This window comes from Piliocolobus tephrosceles, chromosome 20, assembly GCF_002776525.5.
Source record: "Piliocolobus tephrosceles isolate RC106 chromosome 20, ASM277652v3, whole genome shotgun sequence".
Taxonomy (NCBI): domain Eukaryota; kingdom Metazoa; phylum Chordata; class Mammalia; order Primates; family Cercopithecidae; genus Piliocolobus; species Piliocolobus tephrosceles.
Genome location: NC_045453.1, coordinates 1,298,853 through 1,313,870, shown reverse-complemented (window position 1 = coordinate 1,313,870; position 15,018 = coordinate 1,298,853). Strand labels below are relative to the sequence as shown.

The following is a 15,018-nucleotide window of genomic DNA, read 5'->3' as shown; positions in this document are numbered from 1 at the left end:
ACAGAGCTGGGCAGAAGCTATCCCCAGCACAGAACCTATTGGCAATACCAGACCGCCAATGCTAGCCCAAACAGAGGTAGGGGCAGACAGGATCCTATGATAACTTCTCCGTTGGAAGGAATGAAAAAAAAATGTAATAAAACCTGTTAAGTTTTCTAAATTATAAGGAACAATAGCTGGGCATGGTGGCTCACACCTGTAATCCCAGCACTTTGGGAGGCTGAGGCGGGTGGGTCACCTCAGGTCAGAAGTTTGAGACCAGCCTAGCCAATATGGAGAAACCCCGCCTCTACTAAAAATACAAAATTAGCCAGGCATGGTGGTGCATGCTTGTAATCCCAGTTACTCCGGAGGCTGAGGCAGGAGAATCATTTGAACCTGGGAGGTGGAAGTTGCGGTGAGTTGAGATTGCGCCACTGCACTCCAGCCCGGGCAACAAGAGCGAAATTCCGTCTCAAATAAAATAAAATAAAAAGAAATAATAATTTTGTATGTATGGAACTATCTGAAAGCCCTGCCCTTTTCCAAGCTAGACTGGTGGAGGCCATGTATAAATACACAAATTGAAACCCCGGGGCCAGACGTTGTGGCTCACACCTGTAATCCTAGTACTTTGGGAGACCAAGGTGAGGCAGGCTGATCACCTGAGGTCAGGAGTTGGAGACCAGCCTGGCCAACATGGTGAGACCCCGTCTCTACTAAAAACACAAAAATTTGTGGGCACAGAGGTGCATGCCTATAATTCCTGCCTTTTAACGCTTATATCTTCCAGCTTATAATGATTCCACCTACAGATGACTATGCAATCCCAATACCAGCCTGCAACAGCAACTTCCATTTTCATGGGTCTTCTTGCTGGAATCTGGCCTTCCCTCCACCAACAAGTTTGTCATGACCCTTCATTCCCTTCATGACAGAAAGCAGGAAAGGGAAAAATGCAACTAATCCTTTCAACGCCCCTTTTCAGCAGGAAGTAGCCAGACAGACTGGACACCCCTCTTCACTGTGCCATTTTCCCTTTCTTGGGATCCTAACAGACAAGTAGACATGAGCATGGAGAAATACAAAAGATCAAAGATTTGCCCAAAATATTTATCAGCGGGAAAATGAGGAGAGCTAGGATCACCTGGCGGTTATCAAGCAGACCATCAGGAGGCAAAGCCCCTTATCTGAGGAACTCAGAATATCATTTACTATGACTTACATAACTAATGTGGTCAAAATTACCCTTCAGTTCCCTGCAAGTGAATTCAGGCCTCTCTTGCTGAAGCACCCTGCTGTGCTCTGCTGCGGAGTTCTTTCCATCTAATAAAACTTTTCAAACCTATATTGCTATTGGTAAATTCTTTTACCACCCGAGAGCCAACCACTCCTAGCTGCCGCTGCCGGGGCTCTGACACCCCGCCTGGCACACACCATTTCACTTAGCCCCTTGAGGCCATCAGCCCGCAGCAGGCATCTACTTTGTACCATGCGCTACCTCAGGAGTTTTACACGTGGCCTCTCAATCAAACTTCATTTTACAAACTGGTAAACTGACGCTCAGAGAGGCTAACTGACTTGGGCGAGGTAGCAAAGCTGAGAACTTTGGGAAGGAAATTACAACCCGAGAGGAAAAGCTATCCAGAGCCAGAGGCCCCCTGGCAGGGCGGGTGGGACAGAAGAAGGAAAAGAGTGAAGGGAAAATGAGGCGGCGGGCAGGGCTGGGGGGCGACCTGGCGCCTGGGGAGAGGGCTGGTCCCGGAATCCCCCTGAAAGACAACCCAAGGGGCCCAAAAAGAGGCGGCGTGACGGCGCTTCCCACCACCATCACCAACCCCGGCCCCGCCCCTCCTCTCCTTTCCTTTCCCTCCCCTACTCCTTCGCTCACTCACCCGGCTGCCACGTCCCGTCCCGGGGTTACATAACCCGGAGAGAGAAGCCGGAGCGATAGCCCGCGGGCTGGGGCTGGGGTGAAGAAGCCAAGGCTTCATGCGCGCCCTGACCTCCCCTCCAGCTCCTCGCCCCCAACCCGTATTCTCCTCGGGGAGCCGGCAGCCCTGGGGCTGCTCAGATCCGGAGATGCCCTTTCCGTCCTCCCGCCAAGACCCCCTTTGGATCCTCCATTCCTGGTCATCTCCCCAGAAGGAAGGAAATGCGTCCGGTGGTGTGCCTTTGGCCAGCGCTTGGCCTTTGCAAAGGGCCCTCCAGCGAGATGCTCCCAATCCCCACGAGAAGTGAGAAGCGATGCCCAGAAGTGGCCAGCAATCATCTGGCGTAAGCGGGGCCCTGCGCAAATGTTTTTGCGGGGCTACTATCTGTATAAATGATAAGAATCGCCCAAAATCAGCTTGTCGGCACCATTCTGGCAGCCCACGCTCACACGAACCCCAGAAAGAAATAGCTCACCGCAGTCTGAGACTGGGGCCCACCACCGGAAGGGACTACCTCATAGGCACCGGTCCTGGAGCTCCTCAAGGCATCTGGGCTGCCCCACTCACACAGGGTGAAGAGCTACAGGATTCCCGAAAGGGAGTGACCCCACAGGGCCCACGAACAACTGGGTCCCGCCTCGGGGCGCCCTGCCTCGACGGCGCTGCCGGATCCCAGGCACTGGATGGGCGGACAGAGAGACATTCCAGGGAAGCGCTGCACAGCTGGGACTCCTGGGGCAGATGCGCAGCGCGGATGCTTCCCGAAGGTGGGAGGCCGCAGTCAGAACAGGTCCCGTGGGCTGCTAAGCCTTCCGCCAAAGACCAATCTGGCCACCTCCAGGTCTCTGGTCCCCACACCCATCCATGTTTCTCAGGAAAGAAGGAGGGGGCACAAGAAACAGAATATCTCAGCCTCCTGAAGCCCCCACCCCCTCCAAGCCCTTCCCCACACAGTAGGCAAATTGTGTCAAGTTCCTCCAGGCTTAAGTCCCCAATGGGTTCACCTGCAAGGTCTTCATGACCAAGTTCTTCCTGCCCACGCCTTTCCCATTCCATCTGCCTCCCTGTTCCCTGGCTCCCATCCCTCCAGTCACTCTGGCATTCCAGCTGGTCCTCCCACGCACCAGCCCACCTAGCCTCCTGGCCTTTTCACTTGTGCATGAAGTTTGTCTTCTCAGTCAGATTTCCTTTCAACATCACCCGCTCCCAAAGGCTTTTCCTGACTACCATGACTAAAACAAACTCTTTCACTTTACACACTCTATCCTCCCACCCGTTTAAATTATTATCTTAAAGGCACTCAATACTGAGATGATCTTGCTACACTTATGTGTTGGCTGTTCAGGTTTCCCCGCCCCCAGCAGGAGGTAAGTACCCCGCCAGAAGAACTTTGTACCCAAATGTCCACAGCTGTACCTCAGAGCCTAGAACAGCCACCTGGTCCCTAGTCAGCTCTCATAAAGGGTGTGTATAACATATTCAAGGTTAGAGGGGACAAAGGAAGGGCTGAAAGGACCTCCCTAACAGTGCCAGGTTTTGCAGGAGAGGACATGGCAGGCCATGAACTGAAAGACCAGTTCCCAAAGTGACTAGGGTGGAGCGGCTGGCACCCTCTCACCAATCTTTTAGGGGCCAGGTCTGCAGGATGCAGACCTTTTTTCTTTTCTTCTTTTTTTGAGACGGAGTCTCTCTGTCTCCCAGGCTGGGGTGCAGTGGTGGGATCTCAGCTCACTGCAAGTTCCACCTCCTGGGTTCACTCCATTCTCTTGCCTCAGCCTCCCGAGTAGCTGGAACTGCAGGCACCCGCCACCATGCCCGGCTAATTTTTTGTATTTTTAGTAGAGACAGAGTTTCACCGTGTTAGCCAGGAAGGTCACGATTTCCTGACCTCGTGATCCGCCCACCTCGGCCTCCCAAAGTGCTGGAATTATGGGCGTGAGCCACCATGTGTGGCTAGGATGTTCCACCCCTTATGTCTCCTGCACCCACCCCCCATTCCCCTTCCCACCACTCTGCACTCCCTGCCCCTCTGCCCTATTGCAACCCTTAGGACCCCTTGGTTCCCTGCTGTGTCTCCTGAGCTCCGCAGCACCTTCTCACACTCTTCTCCACTCCCAGCCCTGCTGCCCTTGCCACTGGCTACCTGGGACTGCAAAGGTACAAGCATCAGGATCTGAAGGTGATAGCTCCTGGGGCAGAGGGGTAGGTTTGCATCCAGGTACCTGTATAGCCAAATCTCGTCTACCAGGAGCCAGGTAGATCTTTCGTGGTCTCACTAGGTGCAACTGAAAAGGACTGGATAGTGGCACCTGCCTAAAAGAGATTTTAATGTAAGGGGTGGGCTAGGAATCTCCTGCCAGCTCCCTGGTGTGGTTAGGTGGCTGGAGGGGGAGAGGATTGGTGACTCTGGTGACACACAGGCTTCGTTTCACGTCCCACTTCTGACGTGTATTTTGTTTGGCTATCCTTGGGCAGTAGTTTCACTTCCCTGGGACTTAGTTTCCTCATCTGTAAAATGGGAACCGTATCCTTCTCCCAGGGTTGCTGTGATGATAAAGTGAGATAATATGGGGCCTTAGGGGGCTCCTAGATTAATCAGATGAATTAAAGGTGGGGAAAACAGCATAACACAGCCCTATTACTCCTACATACTTAGATGGAATAAAACAGTATCAAGGAAAAGAAAGGAAACTGTGTGTCCAGCAGTACAACTAATGAAGTAGTAGAATCTACTGCCTGCCTGTGCCTCTAATCTCCTGCGCCTGGATGCTAAAGCAGAACTCACTCCCTGTGATGTAGGTGAGCATTGGTGGAGCCTCACATGGGACCAGGATGCACAGGGTAGCATCTCCCCACACACCCATTCTCCCCTAATAACTGTCCTCCCCAGCTTTCTCTCCTACGTACATCAAGGTCTTTGAGAGCCTTGCTTCAGAAAGTGTGGTTAAAGACCAGAAGACCAGCAGCAGTGGCGTCCCCTGGGAACTTGTTAGAAATGCAGAACAGGCCGGGTGCGGTGGCTCATGCCTGTAATCCAAGCACTTTGGGAGGCCGAGGCTGGGCAGATCACCTGAGGTCAGGAGTTCGAGACCAGCCTGGCCAACACGGTGAAACCCGGTCTCTGCTACAAATACAAAACTTAGCTGGGCGTGGTGGTGCATACCTGTAATCCCAGCTACTTGGGAGGCTGAGGCAGGAGAATCGCTTGAACCCAAGAAGTGGAGGTTGCAGTGAGCTGGGATGGCTCCACTGCACTCCAGCCTAGGTGAAAGAGCTAGACTGTGTCTCAAAACAAAACAAAACAAAACAAAACAAAAGCACCTCTGCCCCAGACCTGTTGAATCAGAATCTGCATTTTGTTTGTTTGTTTTGAGACAGAGTCTCGCTCTGTCTCCCAGGCTGGAGTGCAGTGGCCCGATCTCGGCTCACTGCAACTGCCACCTCCCGGGTTCAAGCAATTCTACTGCCTCAGTCTCCTAAGTAGCTAGGACTGTAGGCGTCTGCCACCACACCCGGCTAATTTTTGTATTTTTAGTAGAGACGGGGTTTCACCATATTGGCCAGGCTGGTCTCGAACTCCTGACCTTGTGATCCTCCCACCTTGGCCTCAGAATCTGCATTTTAACAAGACCCCCAGAGGATTCAACCCCAGGAGATACATATGCGTGTTAAAGGCTGAGAAGCACTACATGGTAGTTTAGAGCACCTCCACATGAAATGCAGGAGATTCACAACATTCTGAGTTTTATCCCTGGTATTTGATGCTGTCACTGGTAATTTTATCTTAAGCCACAAGAGTATATCCACATAATGTTTCATTTATCCTGGGAAGGAATATTCCTGATCTCCACAGCATGACTGTTGATTTGTTCTTTGTAACTAAGTCATTTTTATCAAAATGCTACAAAACATAGTTTTGGTTTTGTTTTTTTAGAGACACTGTTCTGCTCTGTTGCCTATGTTGGGGAAAACAGCCCCATACCACCTAGCGTTTACCCCGAGTCCGGCGGAGACAAAGGAGTTAGAAAGAGGCAGAATAAGCGTTTAAAAGGCGGGTCCACGGACCGGAGGGACCGGAGCCTCGGAGGCTTGCTCAGGGCCCAGAGCTCTCAGGCTCCGCCCAATTTATTGGTTTACAAGCTCTTTGTTCTTAGGGTAGATGGGAGGAGGAGGAAGGGATGAGGAAAAGGATTAATCAGTGAAGGAGAACTCGAGAGTCATTTGATAAGATGTATAGCAGTGGCAGTTAAAAGGCGAGTGTCTAAACTACTTAAGATCTTTAACTGGCAGGGTGCGGTAGCTCACGCCTGTAATCCCAGCACTTTGGGAGGCCAAGGCGGATGGATCACGAAGTCAGGAGATCGAGACCATCCTAACACGGTGAAACCCCATCTCTACTAAAAATACAAATATTAGCCAGGCATGGTGGCGGGCGCCTGTAGTCCCAGCTACTAGGGAGGCTGAGGCAAGAGAATGGCGTGAACCCGGGAGGCGGAGCTTGCAGTGAGCCGAGATCGTGCCACTGCACTCCAGCCTGGGCAACAGAGAAAGACTCCGTCTCAGAAAAAACAAAATAAAACAAAAAAAAAACTTTACCTTATCAGGACTTAAATAGGTGGGAGTGGGTTTCAGGAGGAGCCAAGATGTTTGAGTATACTACACTGCTTTAAGGGAGTGTTATCTGCCTGAGCAACCTGTGGAATGCCGCTGAGTGGTTATGCTCTCTGGCATAAAGACATGAAGGCAATAGGGAGACGTTTCTCCTCAGAGGCCGCCCATGACTTCCCATGGGTGTCTCACATAGGGAAGACTAACTCAGCTGGCACCCCGGAAACTCTCTTTCCCACAGCCTAGGCTGGAGTGCAGTGGTGTGATCACAGCTCACTGCAGCCTTGAATTCCTGGGTTCAAGCGATCCTCCCACCTCAGCCTCCCAAGTATCTGGGCCGTATCACCAGGCTCAGCTAATTTCCACCTTTTTTTTTTTTTTTTGAGACGAAGTCTCGCTGTGTCGCCAGGCTGGAGTGCTGTGGTGTGATCTAGGCTCACTGCAACCTCTGCCTCCTGGGTTCAAGCGATTCTCCTGCCTCAGCCTCCCAAGTAGCTGGGATTACAGGCGCGTGCCACCACACCCGACTAATTTTTTAGTAGAGACTGGGTTTCACTGTGTTAAAATTTCATCAGCTACTTGAGTGGCTGAGGCACATGAAATTTTTAGTAGAGACGAGGTTTCACTGTGTTAGCCAGAATGGTCTCAATCTCCTGACTTCCTGATCTGCCCGCCTTGGGCGTCCCAAAGTGCTGGGATTACAGGTGTGAGTCACTGCTCCCAGCCATATTTTTTTTTTCCAGAGACAAGATTTCGCTGTGTCATCCAGGCTACAACATAGTTTTTATTTTTATTTCAATTGCTTTAGGGGTACAAGCGGTTTTTGGTTACAAGGGAGAATTGTACAGTGGTGAAGTCTGAAATTTTAGAGCACCCATCACCTGAGTAGTGTACATTGTATGCAACATGTAGTTTTTTATCTGTCAACCCCCACTTACCTTCCTCCTTCTGAGTCTTCAATGTCTATTATACCATTCTGTATGCCTTTGCAAACCCACAGCTTAGCTTCCATTTATAAGTGAAAACATATGGTATTTGGCTTTCCATTCCTTAGTTACTTCACTTAGAATAATGACCTCTAGTTCCATCCAAAAGACATTATTTCACTCTTTTTTATGGCTGAGTAGTATTCCACACACACACACCACATTCCCTCTATTCACTCATCAGTTGATGGGCACTTAGATGGGTTCCATATCTTTGTAAGTGTGAACTGTGCTGCAATAAACTGTGTATTCAGGTGTCTTTTTGATATAATAACTTATTTTCCTTTGGGTAGATATCCAGTAGTGAGGTTGCTGAATTGAATATAGATCTATGTTTAGTTATCTGAGAAATCTTCATACAGTTTTCCATAGACGTCCAGGCTACAATATAGTTTTAAAGGTAAATCACATTTAGGCTTGTAATGGAAGACTCTGCTCTATGCCTTTCCCAAGCCAAGCACTTTTAGTTCTTTTTGTTATTTCTCCTATATTTATCTCTATGCTTAGATTTCTTGCTATTTCCTTTTTTCTTTTTTCTTTCTTTTCTTCTTCTTTTTTTTTTTTTTTTTTTTTTTTTTTGAGACGGAGTCTTGCTCTGTCACCCAGGCTGGAGTGCAGTGGCCGGATCTCAGCTCACTGCAAGCTCCACCTCCCGGGTTTATGCCATTCTCCTGCCTCAGCCTCCCGAGTAGCTGGGACTACAGGCGCCCGCCACGTCGCCCCGCTAGTTTTTTGTATTTTTTAGTAGAGACGGGGTTTCACCATATTAGCCAGGATGGTCTCGATCTCCTGACCTCGTGATCCGCCCGTCTCGGCCTCCCAAAGTGCTGGGATTACAGGCTTAAGCCACCACACCCAGCCTTTTTTTTTTTTTTTTTAAAGACAATTTCTTGTTCTGTTGTCCAGGCTGGAGTGCAGTGGTAAGATCTCAGCTCACTACAACCTCTGCCTCCCAGGCTCAAGTGACCCTTGTGCCTCGGCCACTCAAGTAACTGGGATTACAGGTGCCTGCCACCATACACAGTTAGTTTTTGTATTCTTAGTAGAGATGGAGTTTCACCATGTTGGCCAGGCTGGTCTTGATCTCCTGGCCTTAAGTGATCTGCCCGCCTCAGCCTCCCAAAGTTCTGGGATTACAGATGTGAGCCACTGTGCATTTCTTGATTTTTCTGTATGTAGTTGTTATCTGTGGATTTCTGCTATGAAAAAAAGGAGTTTTTCTACCACCCTCCCCTCAATACGCACATCCAGATACACAAACATACACTCCCTCCTTCCGTCTTCGTAAAGCTAAATCACCATTTGGAATCAATATTCAGTGCTTTTGTTATGACTATGTAAATATTATGTTTACCTTTTTGTGCTACCTGGAGTTAGTAATTACTTTGTTTTTATCATTTGCTTAGTTTTCTAGGCACCAATCATTAATTCAATCCCAAAGCTTCCAGTATAACTGAACATTTACTCAATATATCCAAACATAGCTAATAATCAGTTGATTTCATTTTCCTCTGGAGACATCACTCCTGGAGCACATCTTCTGGTTTCAGGCTAGGTTGGTTACTTTCTTTACCCGGGGGTATATTTGACATCCTAGGCTTTTTTCATCATCCCTTTTCTGTGTTTAATCTCATTTATTGAATGCCATATTGCTCTCTTTCTTAGTTTAATTCCTTGTTTTGCTGAAGCACATCCCCTAGTAGCTTTCTAAGAAAGGGTATATGCAAGGTCAAATTTTTGAGAACTTGTATAATTGAAATGTCATTATTCTGCCCTCCCAATTAATAATCATTTAGACATATACATTTCTGTATTGGAAATCATTTTGAGGGTATTTATTGTCTTCTAGCTACCAGTATAGGTGTTTAGAAGTGTGATACCATTCTTGCTTCAGATCCAATGTATGTGATTTTTTATATGATGGAAGCTCTTAGGAGTGTCATTTTATCCCGGCTAAATGTGAATTTCATTATATGCCTTGGTGTTAGCTAGTCCTTTTTCACTTATTGGGCTGTGAATTGGTGGAAACTTATGGTCTAGAGAATCATGTCCTTCAATTCTGAAGAGTCTCTTCATTTTTAAAAATCTTCCCCTTCTGGTCAGGCAGGGTGGCTCATACCTGTAATCCCAGCACTTTGGGAGGCCAAGGCAGGCGGATCATCTGAGGTCAGGAGTTTGAGATCAGCCTGGCCGACATGGTGAAACCCTGTCTCTACTAAAAATACAAAAATTAGCCAGATGTGGTGGCGGGTGCCTGTAATCCCAGTTATTTGGGAGGCTGAAGCAGGAGAATCGCTTAAACCCGGGAGGCGGAGGTTACAGTGAGCTGAGATGGTGCCATTGCACTCCAGCCTGGGTGACAAGAGCGAAACTCTGTCTCAAAAAAAAAAAAAAAAAGTTTTCCTCCTGAGAGCACTCCCTCAATAAACCATGTGTACAAGTATCCCCATCTCAGATTCTATTCTTAGAAATTATGACCCATTGATATAGTCTGAATATTCGTCCAAATCTCATGTTGAAATCTCAAATCCCGATGTTGGAGGTGGGGCCTGATGGGAGGTGTTTGGGTCACGGGGGTGGATACCTCATGGCTTGGTGCTGTCCTCAAAATAGTGAGTGAGTTCTCTCAAGATCTGGTTGTTTAAGTGTGTGGCAACTCCCCCAACCACCACTCTCTCCCTTGCTCCTACTCACCCTTTGCCTTCTGCCATGATTGGAAGTTTCCTGAGGCCTCCCCAGAAGCAGATGCTGGTACCCTGCTTCCTGTACAGCCTGCAAAACTGCAAGCCAATTAAGCCTCTTTTCTTATAAAGTACCCAGTCTCAGGTATTTCTTCATAGCAACGCAAGAATGGCCTAATACACTCACCATCTGGCACAGTGTCTGGCCCATAAGAAGCACCTAAATAAATGATTGTTGAATAAAAAATAAACTCTGAGAAAATCACAGACAGAACTCTCCTATACATGCATGGAGAGCACCTGGTGCATAGTAAATCTTTAAGGAGCTTTAGTCTCTCCAATTCCCCCATGCCCTGCAATATGGAGTAGCCTCATCTTGGTGGACTCATCAGGACATGCTCCCCAGGTCTGTATGTCCAGGAATGCAATTGTGTGGATGCATCCAGGGTTGATCAGGCTCAGGGAATTGGCAATCTTAGACCTTAATGCTCCTTTACAAACACAATTGGAACTTAATGCAAAAAAAAAAAAAAAAAAAAAATATGGGATCTTCTGTTATACCCTATCCTATTATGGACAAATCTACTCCTAAAGTCCAGCGATAAGCAAGAACAGCCAGAGCAAGGGCAATCAGTGCATGGTCGCTAGGGCTGGTGACACTGGTCTCTGGGCAAGGCCTGCTGGAGGTGGATATGCAGCCTGATTCTTGTTCTGTCTCCTCCTCTCCTAGGGGCTGTATAGCCATTGTCTCCCCTTTTGCCACCCCTACCAGTTTTCCTTCAAAGTATGATATGCAGGCAAAGATTAAGTTCTTTTAATTATGACACATTTCCACTCTTCCCTCTCAAGTCACTAAACTGAGATGTGCTGGACCCCTATGGCTACCACCCATTTACAGATTATCAGTGTAATATGATATACTGATAATCCAGTGACTAACCCCTTCATTATATATTCTTTTTCCATTCATATAACTCCCTTCTCAGTTATAAGTTCATATAACTCCATTCTCAGAGTGTAACCTTAACCTCTAATATGGGGGTTACTAGGTCATAGTCCTCTTAAATTCATATCCTCTACCTCATTACTGGAACCCCAGTATGCATAATACCTCCTATAAACTGTAGTGCTTAGAACACCTGAATAGCCCCCTCCTCTCCCACCCCCATTTAGCAGGTTATGTGACAGCCCAGCCCCAGACGCCTCAGGCAGTCTCCTGGCAGAGCCCATCTCTGCAATCTGGAACTGCAGGCCTGAAAAATCCCCCAGAAGGACCCACAGGGAAGACAGCTGGGGACATTGAATGATTTGCCCCTGGACATGCAGCTCTGCAAACTCACAGGAAGAAGAAAGCAGACCTCGCTCCCTTGGACAGATGCCCAAATAGTAATGGGGTTAGAATGCCTTCCTGACAACTCAGATCCCCAAGGGAGGGCCCTAGGGCAGAGAATTAGCAAAGGCAAGAGGATGAGTCTTAGTTCTCAGAAATCCCTGACTTTCCAGCTAAGCCCCACCTAGGCCGCCAGCTGCTTATGAGGCTAGAGCAGCAGCAGCAGCAGCAGCCCCCTCCCTACCCCACGGCCCCACCTGGCAACAAGTCACAATGCCCCGGGTGCCCAGTCCCAGAATGCTGACCAAAGTGGGAGGAGGTGAGGAGGGTTTGGTGGGTGGGTGTGGGGGAGGGGGAGACTCTGCAGGAGCCTAATTCCCCACTCTGAGCTTACCCTTGTATCTGCCAGGGCCCTACCCCTTCCCCAACTCCCATTCCTGTAATCTTTTTCAGCACTAGTTCTTCCTGTCACCTCCACCTCCCTCCATGACCCGGCTCTGCTTACCCAGACCCGAAGCCCTTGAGGATCCGATCCCAGTTCCTCCTAGGGGCCTGGGTGCTGGGGAGGGGTCGGGTACTCCAGTGCATCCACGTGTGTCCTCCTGGGGCCCTAACTGGGCCCAGCTCCTGGACAGTGTCCTAGGGCTGGGGGCACTAGGGCTGACAATCTGGGCAGTCTTTTCCACAACTGGCCCAGCCCTGCTGCTGCTTCTAGTCAGCTTCCTCACCTTCGACCTACTCCATAGGTAAGCGGCCAACAGCCTGGCAGGTGGGCATTGTAGGCAGGCAGGCCGGTGGACAACTTCCCTAAGCCCAGCCGCCACCCTCTCTCTCCACAGGCCCACAGGTCGCACTCTGCCACAGCACAAACTTCTCACCAGGGGCCAGAGTCAGGGGGCCGGTGAGGGTCCAGGACAGCAGGAGGCTCTACTCCTGCAAATGGGGAGAGTCTCAGGACAACTTACCCTCCAGGACGCGCTGCTGCTGCTGCTCATGGGGCTGGGCCCGCTCCTGAGAGCCTGCGGCATGCCCTTGACCCTGCTTGGCCTGGCTTTCTGCCTCCATCCTTGGGCCTGAGAGCCCCTCCCCACAACTCAGTGTCCTTCAAATATACAATGGCCACCCTGCTTCCTCAGGCCCCCTTTTCTCCTTCCTGGCTGGGCAGGTGGGACAATACCCCTTTTTTCCCAGCCTGAACCTCACAGGACCTCCAGTCCCATAATATAGGTATCAGATACCTAGGTCTGAGTCTTGGGGCCGCAAGAGAAGGCAGGATACAAGCCAGGGAGCCTGGGGAAGAATGTGGCAGCCATCTCAGAGCCTGTGGGTTGGGGGCAGTCACTCTGGCCTCTGTGGCTCTAGAGAATGAAGGTCCAGACAGAAAGACTTGCAAGAGAGCAGGGTGGAAAGGGGTGGGTATCAGCCAGCAGGGAAAGCAGGGAAGGGACAGGGATCCAGGGAGGGCTTCCCATGAGAAAGCATGAGAAACTACATCTGCGGGGCACTGAGGCTCCCCTGCCAGCCTGGAGGGTCTGTGCAGAGGGACTCGGGTGGGCCTCACACCCTGCAGTGACTCCTCTCTTGGCTGGACCCCACCCCAGCCCGGGTCACAAAGGAGCTCCTGTGGGAAGGGTGGGGGTAGATGAGAGTGGGGACTTGGATTTGCCTGCCAGGCCGTCCTGGGTGCTGCAGGAAGCAACATGACTTAGGTAACTGCCCAGAGGTAAGTCCCAGACCCCAACTCTGTTGCCCCACCCCACCCACACTGGTGTCCTCCTGACCCCTGTACCCCCTCTCTGCCCCCTGCCCCGAGGTCCCAGGCATCTCCAAGACCCTGGCCCTCTCCCCAGGTGCACCAGCCATGATGCAGCAGCTGCGAGTGGAGACAGATACCATCGGGGCTGGCGAGGGGCCACAGCAGGCAGTGCCCTGGTCAGCCTGGGTCACAAGGCACGGCTGGGTGCGCTGGTGGGTGAGCCACATGCCCCCGAGCTGGATCCAGTGGTGGAGCACCTCGAACTGGCGGCAACCTCTGCAGCGCCTGCTGTGGGGTCTGGAGGGGATACTCTACCTGCTGCTGGCACTGATGCTGTGCCATGCACTCTTCACCACTGGCTCCTACCTGCTGAGCTCCTTGTGGCCCGTCGTGGCCGCCGTGTGGCGCCACCTGCTGCCGGCTCTCCTGCTGCTGGTGCTCAGTGCCCTGCCTGCCCTCCTCTTCACGGCCTCCTTCCTGCTGCTCTTCTCCACACTGCTAAGCCTCGTGGGCCTCCTCACCTCCATGACTCACCCAGGCTACACTCAGGATTTGGATCAATAAGAAGGGCAACCCCATCCCACTGCCTGTGTCTTTTGAGCCCTGGCCTAGGGCCTGAGACCCTGTGGGCAGAGGGAGGGCAATGGGATAAGGGCCCCCTGCCTTGGCAGGCCCCAGACCCCTAGTCCTGAACAGGTAGACTGGCCTGACCCCGGACTCCTTCCTCAAGTCAATGCTGCAGGTTCCTGGTGTGAGGGGCCGGGGCCTTTGAGAAGAGCGGGCAGGACAGATGGCTTAGCCATTGGTGGAAATTGCTTAGCCAGGGGCAGAGCTTGACCAAGCCACTGACAGCGCCCATATGGATGCGATAATACCCGTGGGGCTCTCTTGGCAACTGACAGCATCTTTTTCTCACAGCCACTCAGCTGTCTCAGCTTCAGACTCACTGAGAACTTCTACCTGGGCACCCCTGGCCTTGCCATTCCTCCCAGCAATCCCCTCTTTCCATTTCCAGGAGAACCACAGACTCTAGAGAGGGTCCCAGTGACAAAAATCTATCAGGGAGAAGGCTGCCCAGAAGCCCCAGGAAACCTCAACTCCCTCGTTCTCCAAACCTTGCAGCCCAGGCATCCTCCTCCCTAGAGTTCCTACTTCCTGCCTCAGTCCCCATCCCCAAGTCTGAGAAATGGGCCAACTGGGGTCAGACAGTACCTACTCACTCTCTAAGAATCCCAAGGTCTGTTATGGAAAAATGATCAAGAAGTCTCATTTCACCCACTTACACAATGTGTGGCCTTGGCCAATTCATTCATTTGAGTCTCAATGTTAGGTGGGCCACTTCTGTCATGGGGTTGTTGTGAGTCAAAGACAGTATCTATTTGTGAAGCATTTTGTAAAAACCAAAAACCTGTAAGATGTTGTTTTTAACTCTAAGAACATTCGGTAGGCTCAAAAGATCTTTTGACCCCAAAGACTGTTGAAGGAACAGGAAGCTTCTCTGGGCTTTCAGATCAACTCTCTGTCCTGGAGACAATTTTGGCCCTAAAATGGTAAACAAGAGGTTGGTTAAGTGTGGACAAGATATAAAAGGTCATGTGCCATGAAATCTCAAAATGCACAGATGCTGAACTATTTTTTTTTTTTTTTTTTTTTGAGACGGAGTCTCCCTCCGTCGCCCAGGCTGGAGTGCAGTGGCCGGATCTCAGCTCACTGCAAGCTCCGCCTCCCAGGTTCCCGCCATTCT

General features: G+C 50.4%; 2 protein-coding genes across 3 annotated transcripts; both read left to right on the top strand.

Moving 5' to 3' along the window:
• The first annotated feature begins 11,830 nt into the window (after positions 1-11,830).
• On the top strand, positions 11,831-12,649 carry C20H20orf141 (chromosome 20 C20orf141 homolog). Its single transcript, XM_023220300.1, has 2 exons — positions 11,831-12,264; positions 12,358-12,649. Exons 1-2 carry the CDS (start codon positions 12,005-12,007, stop codon positions 12,593-12,595), a joined length of 498 nt encoding a protein of 165 aa, XP_023076068.1. The 5' UTR covers positions 11,831-12,004; the 3' UTR covers positions 12,596-12,649.
• A 509-nt stretch (positions 12,650-13,158) lies between these two features.
• Positions 13,159-13,852, top strand: TMEM239 (transmembrane protein 239). 2 transcript variants are annotated; one of them, XM_023220299.2, is made up of 2 exons: positions 13,159-13,241; positions 13,369-13,852. In XM_023220299.2, the coding sequence occupies exon 2, from the start codon at positions 13,380-13,382 to the stop codon at positions 13,836-13,838; it is 459 nt and encodes a 152-aa protein (XP_023076067.1). In that variant the 5' UTR covers positions 13,159-13,241; positions 13,369-13,379; the 3' UTR covers positions 13,839-13,852. The 2 variants fall into 2 exon arrangements, with proteins under 2 accessions (XP_023076067.1, XP_023076066.1); XM_023220298.1 differs by having other exon boundaries at positions 13,161-13,241; positions 13,332-13,838.
• Positions 13,853-15,018: the final 1,166 nt, after the last annotated feature.